Below are 25271 nucleotides of genomic sequence, written 5' to 3' on the forward strand. Positions count from 1 at the left end.
GGTTCCCGAAACTCCCCTGTCCTTTGTCTTTAGGAATGCCTGAATGCACCCAGTCATGATTGGCTGGCTGGCTCTGTCCTTTCAGGACAGCCACCTTGCTTTTTGAGTGACAGCCTAGTCTGTACATGAATGGGAGAAGCCTGCTTGAAAGGTGAGGGTTTTTGGACTAGAGGCAGTCGACCACTGGGAAGAACACCCGATGAAGAAACTGTGAACGAAGCTTGCTGCAGCCTTCTGGACCTTTGAATTGCCCGGTGAAGCCCTGCTGCTGTGTTGAAACTCCTTTTTCTGATCGAGAGAAGTTCCGGAAGGGATGACGTCTTCCCTTGGGTTAGTGGGACCAAGTAACTCCAAGGCTCCACTGGACCATCTTCCCGACTGACTGACTGTACTTCTTTGCTGTTGCAGGAACAGAGTGCCAGGGGTCGAGAAATCTGTAGTAGAGTGCAGCATCTGAAATCCAGCCAGAAACTCCAAGAGTCTCCTGGGGACCCTCCAGAAGCAGGACGACTAAAGCTCAAGTCCCCTCACCAGAATGCAGGACTCGGAGTGAAGGAAGCCCAACCGGTATCCAAGATCTGTGGTGGTGCCGTATACCGCGCGCTGAAACCGAAAGTGCTGCTGATCCGAAAAGAGACCGTAGCTGCCCCCGACCTCCAAATTGCTGCCGTGGGAGTCCTCCAGACGTCCTCCCGATTGTCCCCAGGACTGAGGCTCAGGAACACAGAATCTGCTTTGCTGCAACCAGACAGAAGCCAGCTGGACCACTCTTCTTCTAACCAGAGGTACTGTTCAGACTTGCCTCCATATCTTTAGCTTTGCTCTTCTCAGTTGAGGCTTGCAGTGGCTATTTTTGTGGAGTTGATTTGTGACCCTACAGTGATTTTTTTCCTCAGAAACTCTAACTTTGTGCAAGACGTTATCTAAGAAGTGCCTCAGCTCCATATACTGTGCTCTAATTGACTTTGGCTTTCCAGGATCCCTGTGGACTTTTCTAGTCCATTTGACTGACATTTTCTGTCCCTCAGAGGTGAGATCTTGGTTTTGTAACTATTATTGCTGGGAAAGGTTTTGTCTAAACTTCATTGAAGATTTAAGTATACTCACATGCCCTGAGAACCTGTTAAACCTTTTTCCTTACTTTAACCGTTCCTTTCTGCAAACCTCAGAATCTACAAAGAGTACTAGTGATCTATACATGCCAATACTGTCCTTGTTGGTAAAGTCACCTGCGAGTGTATGAAGTGTGTAGAAGATAAACCCCTCAAAAGAGAATCTACTAACTTTGTGCTGATTCTGGAAAAGTATTTTAAAGTATATTTGATTGTTACATATATTTCCCTTTTTAAAGAATGCTTTTTTAAAAAACTGATCTTAAATAAGTAACTATTTATTACTAAAATCTTGAGTGTAAGTGTTTCTCGGCTACTTGTATTTGTGGATTTCATTGCTACAGCTCACATTTACCCCTCTTAAGATACGCCTGGCTGCTCAGTCACACTAACAACTTGTGTAGTACCAGCCTATACCAAAAGGTGGGTAACATAATACCAAGAGGGCAAGTGTTGTGTAGTCTCCCACAGTGTTCATTATTCTCTAGCTACCTGCAGTCTTTCAAAGGCCTGTTCGCACATCTAGCCCAGCCAGACACCCCTCAACGTCCTTGGAGCTCCTTCATTCCCTTTCCTTTGAGCTTCTCCTGACATCGCCACTCCCTGGAGAGCCTGAATCTCCCGGCATTGTCCCAATGACCTCTCAGGTTTTGCACTCCCAAACTCACCCCCTGCACAAGAGGGCTCCCTTTGAACTTAACATTTCCTGAACACAGTAATGAAGGGTGCCTCCACGATGTCTGGCATTGAAGCAACATCCATTGGTCCGCATGTTTTGAAATGCTCTATGCTCTTCCCTTCTAACATGGGTGGTAAAAAGAGAAAAAAGGTATGTATAACCAATATTTTCCAGGATCAGCCAGACCAACTTTGTGCAGATAGCAACCACAGCCACTAAATTGGTAAAAGGACCACAGACCCACTTATATACCCCCCAACAGATTCCAACAGCTTAATTAAATAAACGTGACCCTGCTTGCTCAATAGTCAGCTAAAATCGAAGATAGCTTGAGGAAAACGTCAATATAGAGTACTTATAGACCGATGTTCTACAGAGTCATCTGCTACTCAAATGGCATTATTGTGATCCAGTGCAAATTGGAGTTTCTTAATTCACTGGCCTCAAATCACAAAGCAAGCATTTCCACGCCACAGTCCTCCCGATCTAGTACACCCCCATATGTTAGCAGAAGCTGCCAATTGTAAGTAGGAACGGTTGCTGTACGAGCCTCTTCCTGTCATGCTTGAGTGCTTGGCCCTTTAGAGAAGGAATCTGAGGTTCCAGCTAGAAAAAACAATTATGAGCCCAACCCCCTATCCTCAAATCTCATCCAGGAGTCCACCTATTGAGGCCATCCCGTTGCACCCTGTCCCACTAGGTCCAATAATGAAGGCCCACCCCACACTAGCGCCCACCCTCTAAACAGTAAAGGAAAATGACCGTTCCATCCTTTGTACAAATAACCTGTTTAAACTTCATACATTTGGGCTGAGCTTGCAAACAAAATGCCTGCAATATACAAAATCTTGAATCCCAACAGCTACCTTGCCTCGCCATCCCAGAACCACACTGTGCTGAATATGCTTGACCTGGGTGACGACAATAATGCCCCAACAAAAAAGGGGTAGGAGGTCACCCCATCAAAAAAAGGAGGGATACGTTGGATCTGTTCTTCACGCTTGAAGTGGGCAATAGTGAACAGTGAAACATAAGCATCGCTTAAACAAGTGGTCAAAGGAGTCCTCTTCAACACCAACTTGCTTGTCATTTCATATGGGTAACGGGTCATTATCTGCTGAATGTCTTGATGTGGTCACAGTCAAAATAGCAATGATGACAGATGTAAACAACTGGATAAATGATCCTGGCAGACCATCTAGACATTCTTTGCAGCCTTTGCTTTACACAGCTGATCCAAGGTCCTGCACGCGCTAATGTTCATACACTTGATGTTATGCTCTGACAAAACAGCAGCATGATCGACATCTGTCTAACCAGTTTTCTGGTCAGACCAGCATCTCATGAGAGGCACCCTGAAGATGGCAGCAAGTTGAGCCAAATCAGTCTGAGCCGCCACATTCCCTGATTAACTTTACATCTGGGTCATCTGTTCGTCCACCGGTTTACCCACAGCCCAGGTGACATAGACCTATCAAACAGTCCAGATGTGTTGTCCTCTGCCACAAGGCTGTCTCTTGAAGGCTGTGGTCCCCCTTATTCCAAAAATCTGAAAACCTCCCATCAAAGCAAATTCACGAGCATGAAATGTGATGGCTGGAATTGCAACACATTTGCCATAACTCTGTAGACCCTGAACAGGAGAGAAATTGCACATGCCAGTGTTGCGATGGACAATCCAAAAAAGAAGACCCTATTTTATTTTTGATCAAAGGACAGACTCCGCGCTGAACTAAGTCTGAGAAATTTCCAGCATCTATAATGAGTTTTACCCCGTGCCAAGGAGCTTCGAAGAACCCAACTTAAGGTTTAAGCAACACATTTCCCCACTATAAATTAAAGGTGGGCGACATTGTATAGACCTTTCCCTGGTTGGCAGCTCTCAACTGTCATGGTCTTTCCATTGATTTCTTTTAAAGCGATCCACAAGATACAACCATCAAAATTCCAGACATTTCCCTGATCCTCGATACCTTTTGTAAATCCCATGACTGACTTCTGTAATGCCTCCCTGTCTGCAGGAAATGTTTCCACTGCCCTTAAAAGCCCTCATCGCGTACCTACTGAAAAATAGACTCCACTATCCAAGCTAACTACCAATCTTAACTTTTTTAATCCAAAAAAAAATATGAAACGTAGACCGCTTCGAACATGTAGCAGAAGAAACCACATGTTCTACATCTGGCTTCTGCTGAGGAAGAAATCTCAAATCTACTTTTCTTGTTGCAAGAGACATGCATCTTTTCAACCATTAAAGATAACTGCCCGGCAGTCATCCTTCTGGCATGCCCAGCGACTTATGACCATCAGTCACTTAGTCCTTCTGGTCCATCTAAAATCATGCATGGGTAAAGAAGGCACAGTCCCGTTGTGAATTTCCGCCTTCCTGAAGAACCACACCATAAATATTAACTTGGGACCGTTCCTATCCATTAGCATGGGCCAAAATTGTGAAACTCTTGAAGGATCCACAATTTCCCTGTGGTTGTTAAATGTGTGCATCTAATCCATGGTTTCACTGATCTACCATTACAACCTTCTGATCAACATATATGCAGAAGACACTCTAGAAATCACCTAGATAACTATCCTTCTCGATTGACCACTTATGATCATGTCTGTCCTCTGTTCAATGTCTGAAAGCCGCCTTTTCTTGAGCCATTCTTAAATGCAAATTCGTGTGTGCGGCCCAACCAAAGCATCTCTCACTAGACTGTGCCGTAGCCGCGTTTTCCCCTTTTTCCCTAGCTCCCCACACTACCTGTGACAGAAGCTCGCAATCGGAAAGTTCTTTTTGACCAACATCGACACCTCTCCTTAACTCTGCAAATAACATCTGTGTCCACCTGTTGCCAACCTCTACTGCACACTCTGAGAAGGGTTCTCCTGGCCTTTTATATGAGCCCCGAAATCTAAATCTGCAGATTACATCACTACAATAGTATGTATACACGGTTACCTAAAAGGGATCCTTCAACTTCAGCCGAAAAAAAACACAAGCACATCCTAAAGTACTCCATGCCCTTCACTGGCTACTCGTACATTGCATTGAGGGTAGGAACGATTGCATCACAGGAAAAGCCTTTTTTAACACCTGACTGCTCTGTTATGAGAAGAAAGGTCCTGGTGATCACCAGTTTGGTTCTTTGGGACTCTTCCACTTTGGCCTAATGCGAGAACCTAGCCACCAACAAATTGGGGGGAAAATGCCAACCACCTGCTCTTCAGTGCGTTCCCCCGGGTTAAATCCTACCATGGCCAGCTTGGGGAGGCCCACTGCCCTTGCGTTTATTCTAGTCTGTTTCTCCACCGTATCTCAGTAACCTCAAGCTGGACAGTTGTGTTGCCAATGATGATAAAATGTGTGTTAGCATAAAGGTTGGAAGGCACTGTTCACCCCCGCCCCCTCCCAATTTAGCCACGCCTTGCCTCTTCCCTTACCCCTATATCTCTTCACTGCCCCCTCTGGATTTGCCCTGCACATGAAGAAATTAGATATGTTAGCTGTACTGCCTGCATTGCATTCCCTGGGCAGCATTTGCTGGAACCGTATATATGGGGACTTCGCACCTGCTGTCCTATGCACGTTTAATTAGCTGCGTTTTCATCTAGGACTGTATTCTGCTAGTTAGCCTGCAGGATCTAAGAAGCGTATTGAGAACCACTCCTTTCTATGATCAGAAAATAAACTATTGTCAACTTATTTACTATCCACCCCAAACTCCCTCCTTGCCATTTGGCTTTCAGTAAACTGTGTGCCTTTTTAATATTACTTTTAGATTATCTGTCTAAGGCGTTCTTGTCCATGACGTTAAAGGACGAGTGAAGAGGTTCATTTGTACCTTTCATCTCACCAAGTTGAAAGGTCCGGCTTTGCTTCCATGAACATTTCTGGGTGCACAACACAGCTGGGTTAAAGGAGTAATTGCCTTTGAGGGTGAGAATGAAGGTGCATTATTGTTCCCCAAGTATCTACTATATCATCTGGACCAAGATTCCAAAAAGGGCATGCACTCTGTACAATTGGAGCCAGATTTCAGAAGCCTTGGGTGGGTGGAGAAGAAACGTCATGGTGGTGAAAAAGGGCACAACATGCCCCGGCTGCTTTCTAGTTAATTTATTTTTCTCTTCTAATTTAGGGGCTGGCTAGCCACAGGAGGCCGCGATAAGATGGTAAAGGTTTGGGACATGAACACTAATCGAGCCAAGGAGATCTACTGTGTTCAGACCATCGCATCCGTGGCCAGGGTAAAGTGGCGGCCTGAGCGCAAGTACCACATTGGCACTTGCTCGATGATGGTGGATCACAATATTTACGTCTGGGATGTACGCCGGCCTTTTATCCCCTTTGCCATGTTTGAGGAGCACAAAGATGTAACAACTGGGATTGTATGGCGCCACCTTCATGACCCCTACTTCCTTCTGTCTGGTTCCAAGGACAGCACTTTGTATCAGCACATATTTAAGGATGCCTGCCAACCCATAGAACGGGCCAACCCTGAGGGCCTGTGCTATGGACTCTTTGGAGACCTGGCCTTTGCAGCCAAAGAGAGCCTGATTTCATCAGATTCCAACCGTAAGCCATACTCTGGTGACCGGCGCTACCCCATATTTTTCTTGCGGAAACCTGACCCTATGGAGCAATTTGAAAATATCTCTAGCGCCTTGAGTGTCTTTGAGACAGAACTGGATATGAACTCCATGAGTTGGTTTGTCACAACTGCTAAAGAGTATGCGTTGGCTGGCAGGCCTCTGGGGGAACTGTGTGACCACAATGCGAAGATTGCCAAAGAACTCAACCGTTTCCAGGTACTGGGTCTGGTTCTGGGTGGGCTGTGATTTCATGTGATTCTGCATTGGCTGCGGTTTTGTGTGATGCTGGGTTGGCTGTGGGAATGCTGCCGTGCATTGTTTACCAATACGACTGTTCTAGGTAGTTTCTGTGTCTGCTACAGGCTGGGCCATACCTTTTTTACAGGACTTAAAAAATCTACTAGCCCTCTCACTTTGGCAAGGAGATTTTATGAAGGGAGGGTACCATTTGGATGGTACTCCTACCTTGCTGACAAGCATGGGGGTGTTTGAAACCTTTATTTGCCATTTTCGGCAAACAGTTTGTTTGCAGTTAATGGCAAATGGGTCTCACTGTGCATGACTATCCTTTCGGTGGCAGCATTGCTCCACATAAGTGTACTTATGGTGACCTGAACCATTTTACAGAAAGAACTGGTCAACATGGGGTGTGTGCATTTCTCTTGGGTCTGGTATGGAAACGTAGGAACTCGCCCTGCAGGTCTAGGGCAATTTTTAAGAATTGCAAGGCCTTCTTTATCTGGGGCTAGATTGGCAGTATGTCTGGTGCTGGGTGAGCTAGGAATATGCTTGCTCCGGGAAGGGACATGCCCACGTCTAGTTACAGGGTAAGCTAGTGGCCTGGGATATGGTGTGCTTTGGGCTCTTGAGTCCTTTGCTCTTTAACATGTTCAGAGGTGGCAGCAGAGATATTATTCTCAGCAGTCAGCTGCTACCCCAGGCAACCTTTAAATGATGTCCATGACTCCTACAGCACTGTTGGGAAGAGCTTGCGCTGTTAATGTTTTAATCACTGACACTGCACAGTGTTAGAATCCGTAATGGGATGCTTCGGTTGCCTGTAGTGGGAGCACTGGTGTAAAACTGGATTGTTTTCATTTTTTCTTATTGTCTGTTTCTAAACTTTTGCTTCCCCCATTGTGGCCCTTCACCCCCATCACCTGACCCATTTCCCATACCCTCTACCACTTAACCTTTGCTACTGTTCTTCTCACTATCCTTCTACCAACAGGTTGCTCAGACGTGGACTATGCTAAGAATAATTTACTGCAGCGCTGGAGCAATGCTGCCTTCCAACATGAACCACAGCATGGGCAAGAGTGGCTCTGTTCTTCCACTCCTTAACAGGTAAACTCTAGAGATGCCCGTTACTTGTGCAACTGTGTCAGTGGTAGCCGAGCAGGCGCTAACAAGCAGATGGGGTTTCCATTGGATGATTATGAAGTTCTTCCTTCATCCATTTGCGGTTCGGGAATGAAAAACCCGCCCAGTCATTGTAGAGGACACTATGTGCTTCCACTTTTGTCCTGTACGCTGGATTTAATCCTTGCCAGCTCTCGCCATAGGTGCTTTACACACGTATATGTTGATCTGTTTAGGGTGCAATGCTGGTTTGCTCTGCTTATTGTCGGGTATAAACACATGTGCATGTCGGGGAGTCACGTTCTAGCTGGTTTCCCAGAAAATGTCGATCATAGTTGCAGTGCTTGCTTATTCTCCTATAACATTGGAGGTAGCGGTTACATTATTTGCTCTTTCTTCATGTTGTGAGTGATGGCTTTCCCGTTTTTAAAATGCTCTTCCAACATGACCTCGATGTGCCGCAGGGTTTCTCGTACCCGTTGACATGCGAGAGGGATTCTGCAGCGCTTTACTGCACTCTTCCAGACAGACTAACCTGATATCCTCCCATCTAATGTGAGTGCGCCAGCACTTTTTTCAGCACATCAAAATAAGTCCACGTGCACAGCGGACCTTTTAGCTTCCCTGCAGTTGCTCTCCTTTCACCATTTAAGGGGATTGGACTTTTTTCATATATTTTCATAGTTTTGCTGGACCAAGCCTCGGCAGCTTCCCCCTTGGCATCCTTGACAGTTTATTCTTTTCTAGGAACCTCCTTATAGCGCCCTCAGGTTACATTCTGACACCTGACCTCTTAATCGTCTTGCTTTTGGTCCTTGTCCCTGCCTATGTACACATTTTAACTAGGAGGTAGAATATGTGCCTGTGTTTTTCCACGGGACACTGGTCCAGAAAATACAATAATCCATTCTTCTAAGGCAGGCCTGTCTGTGGGTGCCTACCAGGGATGACCTGGATAGTACAAGCTTCTTGCTGCCCCTCTGTCTCACCGCTCTACTTCCGAAATGTATTCTGGTCAAACTTCTTTCATATTTTTAAACATAAAACAGTTGGGAGTACTTTCAATGTTATTAGTTTCTCATATAACGTTTCTTGATAATTCAATACTTTTGTGGGAAATGGGGAGGAATGAAGGGTTCCATTTCCTAAAAAAGTAACACTTTTTTGCACCTGAATTCTTATGTAGCAATTTCTGAAGTTTGTATGTTACATTGTCTTCCCATTATTTTATGAGGAGGAGGAGGGGAGTGGGGTCCAAGGATGCAACCCCACTCTTGCTTTAGTGACATCTCTCTCCCATCACATCCTCTAAAGAACAGGCACTTTTTTATCACGTTTTTCTTTAATAGTTTGTTTGGATCTATGCAATTTAGCACGGTTATCTGAAAAGAAACCTACAGGTAGCCCATTTTGAAAACTATATAGAAGTAGCCCATTGGATACATATTTGAATAGAAGTCGCATTTCAGCTACAAATGCCTGATGATGAAAGCATGCTTGTGATTGCAGGGGTAGCCTAAACAGATGGTTTTTCTTCAGGTACCCTGCAAATGACCCATCAGCTGCAGTCACTGATCCAGCACAATTAACGTGTGGTTTGCTAGATTAATGGTATCTTGCATTTGTATAACACCTCCTGCCATAGGTTGTGTCAAAGTGTACTGTATGGATGTGGGGCTACTATCTGGTCGAGCTAGGTACCTGTATTCAAATAGTTCACTTACACTCATAATACAAACTCAAGCAAGGTTCCCATCAGGGCAAAATGGTAGTCATCTAAAGTCTTCCATACCAACTGGAATTCACTCAATTGGCTCTAAACTCATGTATCCTGACATTATTGATCCTTCTTATTGTCGACATGGTTGGTTGGTTCCTAGATCTGTTATTCTAATCCCCCTCACATCTTCCATTAAACTTCTTGTCCCATATATCGACTATGTGTGACAATCGTATGGCGGTCCCTGGACATTTTGAACACAATCAAGTATTTTTTTAGGAGGAGATAGGCGCACATGGGTCTTAGCTAATTTTCAAACATGTATTTTTGTATGTGTCAAAGCGCTTTGCCTCTCAGAGTGGTAAAGGAGTATGATACAACATTAAGTAGTGGCATGGAGGGGTGAATTTATTGTGGGACTCTACTGTATTCTATGGGGCGCAGCACCAAATGGAATGATAGCTGAAGATAGGTGTTTGCTGTGCCATGGGGTAGGTCTGGAATGTACTCGCTGCAGGGGCCATGGCCAAGGAAACCGACTGCAAAGCCCTTCAACTTACTTCCTGTGCCCCCAACATTTGGGAGAGGTTGTGTGTCTGAATTGTAAATTTAGGTAACAAAAGGGATATCCCTGGTAATGTGGAGGGAAGTAGAGCTCAAGCAAAGTAGAAAACAAAAGGGGGGGGCTCCAACCACATATCAATTTGATACTAATAACCAATTTAAGTGTCTACTGTGCTGTATCAGTTATCATTGTGTATTAGTGCTTCAAAAGTAAGCGAAATACCCCATAATAGGGTTGTTTTACTCTGGATGTTGGTCCATGCACATAACTTGAGACATCAGTTTTGTGCTCAAAACAAAGCTGCTTTTCTTTAGCAGATCTAGTCCATTGGCTGGGCTTACAAATATCCTATTCACGTTTCAGTAAATGGGCAGAGTATAGATAGTGTAACGCTTTTAACAGTACTTAATCACAGTGCAATGTTTGAATCAAGGGTGTCTTAGTACTGTTAGTGAGGTAAATATTACATCATATTTAAACCTTTACATATAAAACAGAAGGCAGGATGAACAGTGTTGGCACAGAAATGCAGCAGTGCGAGAAGCGCACACATTGGTTCTATACATATTCCCTTATATTGATTCAACACAGGGATGTGTTCATCAACTTTGTAAAAAGGATAGAAGCTAGTCTGATGGCTCTAGGCTAGCTAAAGAGCTGGGGATAGTTGAAGTGGCCAGTTCTGGGTAGGTTAGCTATTCCTACAGAGCACCAAACCGTTGGTCTACGCCAAGGGGAGGCGCCCCCTAAGGAGTTCAGGTGGATGCATTAGCAAAGTCTTATGCTAGAACCACATGCGTTTCGGCTCCTTGGTGAAAAGCCTTCATTTGGGCCTTTGGGTTTGTCTCTCTGTTGATGTTCTTAGGGGAAGGGCTGAGGCTATGGGTGCTCTTTGGTCGTGGTAGTGGTGCTTAAGGGCATGGTGATGTTGGTTCCAGGAACGTCGGTTGTTTCCGTGCTCTTGTATACAAAGACCCAGGTTAGGTGGTAGAGCTGGAGGGCTCTGGCTGGATAGATGCCCTATATTTGGGGGAATCGGACAATGGTGTGGATGCTCATGTGGATTTTGGAGGCCAAGAGCCCTGGTGTGTTCCAGGGTGCAGATCTTGCTGGCTCTGAGCTGATGGTTCAACACGAGGAAATGGTTGCCGCAGCAAGCTGAGCGGTGGTGCTTTAGCTCTGTTGTTCACTTTACGTTGTGAATTTGCCAAGTTTGCCTAAAGCTCCATGAAAAGTGAGGAAAAACATCACTTATTTTAGGTTTCCTTCATTTATGGTATGGTTACCACATTTTATTTTTTATTTTTTTTATATATAGACTTGACCAAAAACCCCAGGTTTGTGCATCTGGGCAAAGTGTTTAAGGAAGACTGATTTCGGCTCGGCAGTGGTCAGGCTGGTGAGCCTTCTTCCACTGTCATGGTGAGCCAAGGCATGTTGAAACCAAACACAGCGGGTCAAGCCCTTATACTTACTCCCTTAAACCTCAAACAGCCAAGTTCTATAGATGGGGGAAAGAAGGAAGAAAATATGGGCACATTTAGAGGGTGGGGGTCAAATCAGGGGTGTACGGGCTAGTTAACAGATTAGATTTACAGGTGTACCTTCTGTTCTTGTTTTTTGTTTTTGTTTTCGGGAATGCTATTAATTTTATTGGTCACTTGTTAGACGTTTATACAACTAGCAAAACTATTTCAAAGCGCCCGCAGTGCAAACCGTGTGGGGACAGGGGGAGGAGCAGAGGACAGCCAATGAATTACAGCAAGGATAAATAATTGAATTAATAGTACAAATAACTAATGAGAGTAAAGGGAAGGGGAGACAAACCTATGCTGTGTGAGTGTTCAGAACGTGCAAATGCAGAGGGGAGGAGGATCTCCCACCAGCTCTCTATTTAACAAATCACTTAACACGCAAGAAGTTGGTGCCAGAGGAATGGAGGAGTCTAGAAGGGGAGTATTTGGTCAGGAAGCATTGAAGATGGTGCTCCCCTACCCCACAAAGCCTTGTGGATGATACAGAGGGATTTGAATTTAATTTGTTGAGACCAGGAGCCAGTGAAGGCTTTGAAAGGCAGGAGAGATGCAGTCCCTGGGCTTGAGGCCAAGGATCAGTTTCGCCCTATTCTGGGTTAGCTGGAGGGGTCACAGGGCGGAGGAAGGAAGATTGAGGAGGCTATTGCAGTAGTCTAGCCTGGAGAGAACCAGAGCACAGGTAACATTGAGTCTATGGGCGAAGGTGAGGAACGGTAGAGTCCCTTTGAGAAGGAAGCGCTGAAAGTGGGACTGGGACTTCTTGACAATGTCCTGAATGGTGGTCGGTCAAAATCTCGAAAAAAAAAAATGTCGAATGACAATAAGGTTGAAAAAAACATCTCGGGGGGAAAAAAAAAAAGTCGAATTACTATTTTTTAAATAATATATTTATTTTGGGATCCGGGATAACAAAATGGGTAAAAAAAGGGGGGGTTGGGTGGTTGGTTGGACTCTTTTTTTCAACCTTTTTTTTCGAGATTTTGTTTTTCGATTTTTCTCACTATAAACCGTCCTGAATATGATGGATAGAGGAAAGGGAGGAGTCGACGAAGACTCAAATAGGGATCCAAGTGGAAGGTGAGAGAGTGATCAGACCGTGAGAGAGTGGTGACCAGGGAAGTAGAGAGAGTGAGGTTGAAATGAATGATGGAATCTAGTCTGTGTCCAGCAGAATGGGTGGGGCCTGAGGGAAGAATGGAAAGGAATAGGGAGGAGCAGAGGACAGTGAAGAGGGTGGTTGCTGTGCAAGGGAGTCTAGGTGGATTTTGAAGTCACCTAGTAGTAACAGATGGGATGTGGTAGAGAGTAGGGAGGAACAGAAGTCCACCCACTCAGATAGGAAGAGAGAAGAAGTGCCAGTAGATGGTAGCAGTGATGAAGGCGGAGGAAGGAGAGATGACCAATTTGCACACTTGGCTCTCAAAAGACGACTAGTGCTGAGTGGGAAAAATGGTAGAAGAAATCCACTCTGGGAAGATTAAGGCAACTCTACCGCCAGCATGGTGGGGTCCAGGTTTAGAGGTGATCTTAAAACTGTCTAGGAGTGTGAGTCAAAGGAAGTAACCGAACTGCCATTGAACCAAGTTTCTGAGAGCGCAAGTATGTCCAGGTCAGTGTCTTCGACGAGAAGGCAGATGTCAGCAGAATGTTTGAAGGCTGAGTGTGAGTTGAGGGTCGCCAGATGGAGACGATCGCTGCCTTTGGTTTTTTGAGCCAGAGTGGCAGGAAGTGGATAAATGATTTGGAGAGGTGGAGTAGAGTGGGTAGAAGGGGGGAGAGGCAGGGAAAGGAAGGAAGTAGATGAGTAGGCAGGAGCCCGTCAAATAGGAGAAGGTTGAACTGGGAGACTTGAACCAGGACTGTGCCAGTGTTGAAAACATGTATACAGCAACGAGATGAGAAGAAGCCTGCAAGAAAGAATTCCCATTTGGTGCCCCCATTAATGGAAGTTGAGGAGTAAGGTGGGAGTGACTGTGCGGTGAGATGTCCATAGGTCGGGAGATGGGACGGTAAAGAGGATGTCAGTGAAGATTTCTCTTGAGGATGCACTGACCTAGATGTCTGCAATTGGGAGGCCTGGGTTAGCAGCAAAAATGCCTTTTTTTTTTTAAATGCTTTTTTCTATCCAGATTTAGTGAGAGGGGGAGGATAGGTGATGGTGTAGCAGTTGGAGAAAATAGGGGAGATGGAGAGTTCCATCTCGGAACAAGGGAGGAAGAGTGAGGCCAAGAGAAAGTGAGAGGTGAGGTAGGGGTGAGTATGCTGCAAAACACAGTTCTGGAACCTGATCAACTTGGCACAGTAGGCCAAATGGGTAATGGGTGTAAAGTCAAACAAGTCGGATGGGGACACACAGGCAATTTCAGGCACTGTCTTGGAGGAATGGCACAGGGAATGCAGCACAGCAATACAGTGGATGGTATCGATGAGAATGAGACAGTGAGTGAAGGCAGAGTGCAGAGTCATCGTAGAGCGTGGGGCATCTGCAAGGTGGATGACTTGAGACGTGGTAGTGAGTTCAGTGGAGCCGAGGCAGCCACTAGGAAGCAGTACTTGCGTGATGGCACGAGTGGCGAAGTCAGTCAAGAGGACCATTGAAAATATATATCTCAATCAGGAACATTTTGATTGTAGATTTGGGAAGGTGGGGCCCAGAGCACAGCCAGGCACGGACTGCAACAAAAAGGGCCTTAGATGAAGGCCTTTGATGTTGTGGCCGGCTCCCGCCTCCCGGTGCTGTGAATTGGTTAAAAATAGGCTACCTACAGCCTATTGAAAGGGAGCAGACGCAGAGAGGGGAATGGCTTCACTGCATCATTCCGGTGAGGCCATCATGGAAGGGCCCAATGAAACACATGGCAGTGCGGGAGGAAGTAGAGAAAAGAAAAGGCCACTAAAAGCATGTGGCATGCCGCAAGCGATTTAGAAACATGATTTTGATAGAATTCCAAACTGCATCTTTTTTTGTTTTTTATTTATTTTTTTTTCTGAACATTTTGACAAATGCAGCAGATGAGATGGTTTTATCTTTCCTGGGCAACAAGGTAAGGGGCAAGTGCCCGGCGATTATTCGTGCCCAGGGTGGGCTTACCTTCTTCCAGAGTGTTCAGGAGGCAGTGGGGGCTGCAATCAGCAGGAGGATCCTCTTCAGTGCCGGAGTGAAAACATTTGCTGCCTTTAAGGATGCTTTAAGGCTCTTGAACATTATGACATAATGAAAGCTCAATATAATATAACCTGGACTAACAAGTTAGTATCAAAAGGAAACCTACAGTGTACACCCTCCAAAGGAGTGAATGAGTTACAAATAAATGAAAAACAGTGACGCTTTTAGCTTTGAAAAAAACACATTGATCCCAATAGAACAAGACATTTGACAACATGTTTCTACAGTTTAAAACCGCCAGGTTCGGGTCAGGTTGCCAGCAAATGTCTATGGGCTGCTGCAAAGCTCAAAAAGGCAGCGCCAGAAAATGTTCTTGGGCTTCTTGCCTGTAGTACAGTTCAAAAGGATTGTAGCAACAACAAAAGTCCTTTTCTCCAGTCTTCGATAACCAGGGTTTGTTTGACCTGGTTTACAAGCACTCTACTTCCTCCCCCGCCCTTGAGTCTCCGCTTTCCAAACCCTTCCTGGGTGTAGAGATCTTCCAGCCCACTCTGGGATTCTCTAGTGTTCCTCTGTCTCCAGAGTGTTCAGCTTTTGCATCCCAGCTTGTGATCTGTACTTTTTAGGCCCACTATGGGCCCTTCTCATTCTCAACCCACACATTGATCCCAATAGAACAAGACATTTGACAACATGTTTCTACAGTTTAAAACCGCCAGGTTCGGGTCAGGTTGCCAGCAAATGTCTATGGGCTGCTGCAAAGCTCAAAAAGGCAGCGCCAGAAAATGTTCTTGGGCTTCTTGCCTGTAGTACAGTTCAAAAGGATTGTAGCAACAACAAAAGTCCTTTTCTCCAGTCTTCGATAACCAGGGTTTGTTTGACCTGGTTTACAAGCACTCTACTTCCTCCCCCGCCCTTGAGTCTCCGCTTTCCAAACCCTTCCTGGGTGTAGAGATCTTCCAGCCCACTCTGGGATTCTCTAGTGTTCCTCTGTCTCCAGAGTGTTCAGCTTTTGCATCCCAGCTTGTGATCTGTACTTTTTAGGCCCACTATGGGCCCTTCTCATTCTCAACCCACCCTGTGGTCCTGGTTTGCACACCCTCTCGTGGGGTTGCCTCTGCCTCCTTTCAGCCTTGCACACCCCATTGTTGGGCTGCCTTCCTCTCAGCCCCCTCTCAGCCTTGCTTGCCCCCTCATGGGGTTGCCTTTCTCTCGACCTTGCACACCCTGTCATGGGGTTTTGGATTGACTCACTTTGGGCCCAACTGCTTCTCTTTTCCCCACCTGAGGTCTCTGGTGACCTTTCCGCCCTCTTCCTGCCTCCAGGGAACCACTGCATACCGTGCCTCAGCTGCCTGTGTTCCTGTGGGTAGGAGTCTCTCAGCCAACGCAGTCTATCTTCACTGGCTCAGACTGGTGGTTCAGTCTGCAGGAGCTGCGGCTCCTCTTCTACCTCGCCTCAGCGGGTTTGTCTATCTGGTGCCTCGGAATTCTGTTTGGATGTTCCTCTAGCGTAGTTCGCCATTGGAGAGTCCCTGACACTAGCCTAGTCTGATCCGTGGCAGTCAACTCTGTGCTGTTACCCACCATGCCTGATGTGCATGCTCAAACTCCCTCCAGCCATTACGATAGGAGGTATCTTCTTGATACCTTCTTGATACCTTATCTGGGAGCGTCCTTGCATTTGGCAGTGCAGCAGGCATCTCGCTCTCCCTCTTGCATGGATATCCAGTCTTTTATTGCCAATGTAATGAGTGGGCAGGACTTCCTTTGATTCTCTGCCTTGTTTAAGCAATGCTGCCTTAAAGGGCTCAAATCATATGAGCCATCCGTGAGATGTCTGGTTAGTTGTTATACATATCATCCTGCATGTAACCATGGGATAAGGGAAGGCGATAGTTTACAATATTTAGAAATGTCCTGTCTTTCAGAGGGGGAGTCACCCCCAGTGGGATCTTGCTTGCCCTGTTCCCGATGGGGTGTTAAGCAGCACGGGTTCACTTCACTAGTCCCAACAGGAGCAGCTCCTCTCTTTCGGAGAGGGACCAATTCCATGGATCAATCGCAACTCCTGCACATACCTGTCTAGGTTTCATTTCCCAGTGTGTGCAGCTACAGGGTTCATGAGAGCTGCTGAGCAGTGCAAGTAGAGCTGTGCTGTTTGAAGGAGTTTGGGACATCATTCCAGTCATAGTCCTAATCCTCCCCGTAACACTAGAACGTTCGATGTGCCCTGCAGCGCCCAGTGAGCCAACAGCTACTTGAACCTTTCTAGAAGGGTGGGCATGATTGTGAGCCTTTGATGGGATGAAGTGGTCCCATTGTTTATAAAAGGACAGACAAGTGACACACCCCATTGTTGGTTGAGGGCAGAATTCACCGGAGGTCCCCTCGTGTGTTGGTGGGAGCAGGGCCCCCCCCTCAGCATGCATAGCATAACTGTTTGCCAAAGTGAAAGCTGCTCCATGTGACTGAGCCCTTGCCAGGCTTTTGCCCTCTAGGTTATAGGGAGGGACTGAACATGACATGGGCTAAGAGGTATATATACAAAAAAGAGTGCCACCATGTAGCAGCAGTGGTCTGACCCAGGAGTGACACACCAGGGGGGGTCAAAAATCATCTGTAGATTACAACAAAACGAAGTCCTGGTGTATCAGAAGGTAGGCCCGTGTAAGGTATAAATGAATTATAATTGCTTATCTGGTCCAAAACCTGTATAACTAGTGTAATTTATACATATTGCATGCGGTAGAAGTAGAAGTCATTCCTTCACAAATGAGGCATAAGCATTATGGAAAATGCAAAGTAAAAGCTTTATGTAAAAAAAAACAAGAATAACATACATGGTGAAATCTAACATGTACAAACATATAAAATCAGTGATATAAATGGTACATACAATTATTTGGTGTAGAAAAATGAGAACACTTAGTGGGGAAGATTAACATAAATTTGTTCTTTGTCACTTTTTGGATTACACATAAAGTCTTAACAAGTAAAAATATAGAATTGAAAAGACAATTTTGTTACTGATAAACTGTGTTCTTACTAGTTGATCATAAGGAAAACAAATGCCCCTTATTGTTGTGCAATTGTAATAAAACAAATGAATTAGTTATTTTTGTATCCCAAAATGAAAAGGTTATTATATATTGGGATTGGGTCTAAGAGGTAAACAGGGAAAGATTGGGCGGGGGGCGGGGAAGATGAAAAGGAGGATAATGATATGATCGGTTATTACGTGCTTAACCAGAGTTTTCCAAGCGCAGACCGGTGGATCGAACCTGTGTTGCTCAGCGTCCTCTTGCTTCCAAGGCGAGCACGTTGTCCTTTGAGCTATCCTCCCGAAGACAATCTTAGAAGGTGTTGCCCACAGCCTTGGCCTTAATGCCCAGCCGGTCCCATATGATTGCATAGATAACGTGTGGGAGATGATTTGGCCCAACATCATGCAAAATGGCCCATGTGCCTCGAAATCCAGGATTCACTGCTAAGCTGCCTAATGTGACACTGGGGTATGCAAGTGGTCAGAAATGCGAGACTGACACAGAGGTATAGTTTTCTCAAAATGTGCCTTTTTATTAAAGTAAAGTGGGTGAGATAAACGCCTATCTTCCCCCATCTCAACAAGACTGTCCCTGCCTACCCTTCTAAAACCAAAGAAGGATGATTTAGTGTTCAACAATCTCTGATCCTTGTACTAAAACATACAATAAATGAAACGAGAAAATATTTGGCAGTTGTCAGTTTAAAAAAAAACATTCCAAACTTTAAACTCATAAATGTTAGAAAACACTGCTTGTGACCAGGGTTGGTTTCCCTTCCCCTAGATTAATTCAGGTATGTCAAGTTCTGGTTTAACAAAGATTTGTTCAGTTCAACAAAAAGTATTTTCTAGTCATTGCAGCTCATCTCATGATAAAGAAAATGTCTTTTCTACAAACACTTGGTTCAAAAACCTCAAAGCAATAGTTCCCTTTTACAAAATGTCCTTCTCAGACTTCAGAAATAAATAAGTAATTACAATTATTCTTCCATTGAAATGTGTTTTGTCAGGATAGCACGACCAATACCTTTGGTAAAGCTTAACTTTATTCACTGCCTTTTATTCAGCACCTTTTTACCACAAACATTTATTGTTCAATAAACTTCTTTGCTGGTCTTCTCGGCTGCCAGGACAAACTCTAAAAGGTTCCTTTCCTGGTTTACTTTCCGTGCCAGGAAGAAACTCTTGTCACTACAATTGGTTTCTTTGGTAGTAATATGGCTTAGAGGTGAAGGCACGCCCCTAAGCGCTCACACCAGAGAGAATACAACCCGCTAGGGAAAAAAGGCCCATGTCGATCTTGTAAAGAACCAGTTTAATCTTGCATGCAGATGAGAGCAACAGCAAAGAACTCTGCTGCCAAGAACGATCTGTCAAAGTAGTACAAGCAGAATCTTATAAAGCAAAACATCGTCTTAAGTGACACAATACATAGAGTAAAAACCTGTATTTTGATACTGATTGGATGGAACCAATACAGGTGGTGCCTTTATCCATATGGGATTGCAGTTTATTGGGCCCAGTACTCTTCCATCACGTGTGTGCTGCGGGGCCCAGTACTCTTCCATCACGTGGGTGCTGCAGGGATAATCTTCTCACTTTGAAGGTCAGAAAACAAATTAATTGTACTCCTACTATACAGTTTGTGCTATCACTCCTACTGTTCACTTTACAGGCCTTAAGAGGGATGCACAGGAGGTTCCAGGGCGCTCTAAACCATCGCACACATTTCACTCCCTCCGCGCCATCTGGCTCCAAGGTCTCTGCTCTCGTTTTGAACTATAATTTATCCCTCCCAGCACCTCGCAATACAAATCACGTGATTGTTGCTTCAACAATACACCCTGTCCATTCAGGACTTGTTACTTTCTGGTTGGTGGCCAAAGGGCACCTGGTGTCATGGAATTCGGGGATCTTAGGCTTTAGCCCGTTATATGGGCTATAACTCATGGTCACTCGGAAAGGGGCCGGGTCATACTTTGACCAAAGTGAGATCATGCACACCAGGCGCTGGCCTCTGATCGCGACCTTGGGTGAAAGACGCATCTTTGCAACACTTTCAAGAACAATGAACAAACAGTGCAGCAGGTAGAGGTGCAAACTGTCCTCATGGGAGCTCGGGCATGACTGAATATTTCTGTGGCCTCGTGGATTTGGACCTAGTGCATGTAAAACCACATTTACCGTTCAAGTCTTCTCTTCTACCGATTATTATCTACGCAAAATAGCAATGCGGCCTGTGCCTTCGGCCACACCATATGGTTACACTATAATTGGTTATATTAGCATGGGGTCCTGCTGGACAGGAACGCATCCCTTTCACTGTCCGCCCCCCCCCTCTCATCAGTGCTTCGAGTGCATCTCACCTTACTTTAAAGCGCATTGGGGGATGGGGCTGCCCCTTCCCAACACAGGTTTCCCCAGTTAGATATCTCATAAAAGGAGAGCTGTCTTTTACCTTTTTGCTTCTTCTGGATAACCTCTTGGTTGTTGTGGGTTACAGGTTTCCCCAAGTTGACTGTTCACAAATGGAGAATGCTTCCCTTCTTGCACTTCCACTTCTTTCAGATAGCCTCTTGGCTGTTGGCAATATGGGTTACAGGCTTTCCCAATTCGACTTCTCATGATAGGGAACTTGCACCCTTTTCACCTTCTTATAGTTCACCACTTAGGGGTTGTATTAAGGGTTTCATTTATTTCTGGTAGCCTCCCCCCTTCTGTCCTGTTGCTCTCGGTCTCCCTGCAACTCAATTATGGGAGCCGACAACGATGCTAAGCACCCCTGTGCCCTGGAACCTCTGAGGCTTACCGGTATTTACAGGCAGCTTTGGCGGCATCCTCTCGGGTATTGCAGTACAGCAGCATTTCCCGCTGGCATCTCTTCATCGTGGGGATCTCTCTGATTTGTTTGCCGTTTGAGTCTCACTCACAGGAAGCCTTAGCTGCTCCCTTCTATGCGACCACGGCTCTCCAGGTCTCCTGTCTTCCTCACAGACACCGGTTTCTTGCCATCCTGCACGCCAGCCGCTTCGAACACTCTGACCCCAAGCAGTGGCCGGATAGAGTGTAATCGCTCATGCAGCTTCACCGCTCCGCAGCTGAATCTCGGCTTAATTTTTAAATGTCCTGCTCAGGTGCCTTGTATCAAAACAACTAGACTGCAGGTTTCTTTCAATTGCATTTCCAATCCTCATTGACTCCTGGGCCCTCTTCCTCGTCCCAGTGCTCCATAATGGGTTTGTCTTTTATGGCATTTATTTCTTTGTGACTGTTGAATTGGATGTTCAGATTTGGGAAGTGTTACAGGGTCCATATGTGGCTATACATTAGGTTTAAGAATTCCACACTAAACTTAATCCTGGTTATTAAAGAATATCTAATTACTTTTAGGAACTTCCAAGGTGTATAACGTATTCTGTTTAAGTGACTTTTTAAAGAAGGATTCTTGGGTTTCCTCATCAGAGGAACTTGTCCAATGACAATGGGCCATCAGATCTTTGGGAATCATTGAACACTCCTCCTCACAGGATTACTACTGCATTTCTCCCAAAGGAGTCGCCACTTTCCCCTGATGCCCATCTCCTCCCAGGGTTAGGATCAGGTAACGTCTGCCTTCCTCTGGCCACATGGGAGAAGATCTTAGGCTGGGATTTAGTGACGACTCCACAGGATTCATCACGGGAACCAACCATACTAGCAAATACGCACCCAAACCGGAGCCCCATGTATCCATAGGTTGATTTCCCTTGCCCCCCCCCTCTCGCCAAGGGCCTGAGCAGATGAAGGAGCTTATGGGTCCCGCCTGGCGGACATTAGGGAAAGTCTGGGCAGGCTGTACCCACCACTACTGGAAAGATCACCATTGCAGGTTATGATTAACAATACAATGGGTTTTGAGAAACAAACAAGACATTTCTAAAACCCAGCTTGTGGAATCAAGTAATCCATAACGATGTAGCAGATTGAGCTATACCCCAGTGTCTGTGACTCGTGAATGTGTTCTACCGCTTATGACTTTGATGAGGAGAGTGACTTGCACCATATCCTTTAGGTCTACTTATTCAGCCTAGACACATTAGGATAAGGGCAGGCACTAAATATGATAACCAGTCAACCTTCTCTGGAGAGATGGAGGAAATGACAAAAGTACTCGGAAGGCTGCTGCAATTGTCAGTTTCTGGGTATTTCTCCAGCATGGGGTCTGGCATGGATTCACATGCTCATGAATATTCCCCGTCGTCAGGCCGGGAATCCTCGGTATAGAAAAAATCAGTATCAGTTTCGTTTCTGATCTGTCTTTCTCAGTAGTAACCAATCACTGGTCTCTGGGTCCTACTGCGCCCAGCCAATGACTGCCCTCTCCCTAAGCCCCGCCCCTGGCAGCCATCCTTAGATTTTTACTGCACGTTCAAGTGTTGGGAGTCCTCGTGCTGTAGCTCTCGAGCTTTTGCTGCATTTTCGCGCTTTTTTCAGGAGATTTTCTCATTTTTTCGGTTAAATAGAGCCTCCAGCTCCACCGTTTCTACATCCGATCAACGGGGATCCGTTTCGGAGTTTCTACGCCCCTCAAAGGTGAAGATTTCATCGAGTTACGCTTTTGGAGGATTCCAGAAGTTCCAAGGCCTACCCGGACATGGCCCAGGAGAAAGGGAGCTCGATGCCCGGAAAGCTGTTCAGGACCTGCCCTGGATGCCAGCTTCAGAACGTTTTCAAGGAGGACGAGCATTCGTTATGCATCCTCCCTGGCGCCATCAACCACGAGCCAACGCTCTGGCTCGGGTAAGAGGAGGTCCGAGAACCCGGCGATGCTTCTGGAGAGGCCCCGGTCGATCTCGAAGATTCCGGCAGAGGGGGAGCGAGGCTCGGACCCTCCCCCCCAAAATGAAGGCCCCAGGCATACAGAAGGTGCTGTTGGCCTTAATTCACCCTGCTAAGACCTCGATTGAGGATGTCGCCACGGCCCTGGCTCAGCCTGTGGAGGCTACACCAGTGGAGGCGCCCTCAGGTACCAGAGTCTCCCTGCCACCGCGGAGGGAGTCGTCTTTCAGGCCCATCGAGAAGACCCCCACGAAGTCCTCATTGGAAAGCATGGGGGAGGGGCTGGTGGCCCTCGTGCATACGGACACGACCTCTGAAGAGGAGCTCATCCAAGTCGTGGAGGGGGCCCAGCCCATCGGGAGGGACCCCGACGAGGGCGACGGTGTCGCAGACGAGGCTCCTCAAGAGCCCTCGCTCCCGTCGTTTCCGGCGCCGCAGGACACCTCGGCGGCCATTTTGTCAGCCATCCAGTCTTATGCTCGGAGATAAGGGCTAGGTTGCCCCTTCCCCCGACAGAGGTGCCTGAGCCAGACCCGACGGGGGAACCGGAGCCAGGACCTTCGGAGAGCCCACCACTTAAGAGGAGGACGACGCATCCTAGGCCTCCTCTCCTGCCTCTGCGGCCTTCTCTGCCTTCCCCCCAGTCCACTACCCACAGGGATGATACAGGCATGGACACGACTACGACGGGTACGGATGACGACGGAACGTGTCCCCCGTCACTCCCCTGCCCGGGCGTCCCCGCCCGTCGAGATTGGATCCTTCCATGCTATGATTTCCAGGGCATCCGAGCTCTTCCAGCTCTGCCCCGAAGGAAGGGTTCCTTTATCAACGGCGCGAGGCTAAAAGGAAGACGGTCCTCACCGTACCGCTTCTTGATGACATCTGGGATGAGGGGCTCGCCCTCCTCAAGAACCCTGCCACGGCTCCTGCGAAGAGGGACCGGTACGAGAAGAAGTACCGGGTCCCCGACGCTGCCCCTTGTAGGGCACAACCTACCCCGGATTCGGTAGTTTCGGCGGCGGCAAAGAAGAAAGCGGGGGGGGAGCATCGGCCTCGACTTCAACCTCCCCGCGTGGCGGCGAGGGTAAGAAGCTGGATGCGATGGGACGATGGGTCATCTCATCTGCAGCGACGACCATCAGTTGTGGTTCAAGATCGCCCCTCTGTTGGACTTCCTTCCGGACGCCAAGAGGGCTGAGGCACTGGAAATCTTACTGGAAGGTGAGATTGCCTCGGATCACGCCATTACGGTGGCTACGGACATCGCCGACACCAGTTTCTGTCGGTTGGGCAACAGCGTTTGCCTGAGACGACGAGATGGCTCAAGGCGACGGATTTCCGCCAGGACGTACAGGCCAAGGTTTTGGACATGCCCTTCGATGGGAACAACCTTTTTGGCAAGGCGGTTGATGAGTCCCTTCAGGCGATCAGGACGGACACTGAGATGGCCCATGCACTGGGTGTGCTCCAACAGCGACGGCCATCCTTTCGGAGCTCCGGAGGCAGACGGGGTGCCTCCAAGGGAGCCAGCAGCAGCTCCTCTACGTACCGTCAAGCGGCAAGATCTTCGTCGCAGGAGGCCTACAGGGGACGCGGCAAGTCAGGTGGATCCCGCCGTCGTCGCCAAGGTGGTCAAGGAGGCAAAGCGGCCTCCAAGCAAGATTGAACCGACCGTCGGGTCGGGCCCCCGCCGAGGCACCCCAGTGGGAGGCCGGCTGACGAAGTTCGTCGGCGTGTGGGAGTCCATCTCCACCGACCGTTTGGTGCTGGACGCCCTGGCCCTGGGGCACGCCTTCGAGTTCCAGAAGAGGTGCCCCCGCATTCCTCCAGCGGCCAGGAAGGAAAATCACGTCCCTCAACTGCTGTTGGAAGTAAGGGCGATGCTCAGGAAAGGTGCCATCGAGCTCGTCCCAAAGAGGCTTCGGGGCTCCGGAGTTTACTCAAGATACTTCCTCGTAAAGAAGACAGGAGGATGGCATCCCATCCTGGACCTGCGACGACTGAACAAATACATCAAGGCACAGAAGTTCCGGATGGTCACCCTCCAGCACGTGCTGGGACAGCTGGAGGAGGGTGATTTCATGTTGTCGTTGGACTTTGAGGATGCATACATCCACATCCCTATTCTAAAGAGACACCGAAAGTTCCTCAGGTTCGTGGTCAAAGGGCGGCACTACCAGTTCAAGGCCTTCCCGTTCGGATTAAAATCGGCACCCAGGGTGTTCACCAAGTGCCTAACACCGGTGGCGGCGCGGCTGCGCCTGCAGGGGATCCACGTCTACCCCTACCTGGACTGGCTCATACGGGCAAGGACAAGTGAGCTCGCCGTGGAACACACTGCGAAGACCGTCCAGCTGCTCACGGACCTGGGGTTCTCCATCAACTTTCCAAAATCCCACCTGGTCCCGTCGCAAGTCGCCCTGTTTCTGGGAGCACAGCTCGACACAGTGGCGCGGCGGGCCTCACCGTCGGAGGAAAGGATAAGGACCATCCTAGGAAAGGTGCAACGTCTGCTGGCCACAGACGTGGCCAGAGTGAGGTCTGTCAAGTCCCTCCTCGGGATGATGTCCTCCTCCAATTATCTGGTGCGCCACTGCAGACTTTGGATGCGGCCCTTGCAAGAATTCCTCGACGCCCACTGGATCCAGATGACGGGCAGCTTCGAGGACAGGATCCCGCTCGACAAAGCGTTCAGTCGGACGATACGATGGTGGGGTGTCCGCTCTCATTTG

The 25271-nt window shown here is 47.3% G+C and overlaps 1 protein-coding gene across 1 annotated transcript in view; it reads left to right on the forward strand.

Annotated features, from left to right (window-relative positions):
* Positions 1-25271, forward strand: part of WDR24 (WD repeat domain 24) — a 199894-nt gene that overhangs the window by 87376 nt on the left and 87247 nt on the right. Inside the window, exons 4-5 of the mRNA XM_069647019.1 lie at positions 5931-6600; positions 7616-7731. Coding sequence (XP_069503120.1) covers positions 5931-6600; positions 7616-7731 — 786 coding nt within the window. The remainder of the gene's footprint in view (positions 1-5930; positions 6601-7615; positions 7732-25271) is intronic.

Source organism: Ambystoma mexicanum, chromosome 2q (assembly GCF_040938575.1).
Source record: "Ambystoma mexicanum isolate Mex_15411 chromosome 2q, UKY_AmexF1_1, whole genome shotgun sequence".
Taxonomy (NCBI): Eukaryota; Metazoa; Chordata; class Amphibia; order Caudata; family Ambystomatidae; genus Ambystoma; species Ambystoma mexicanum.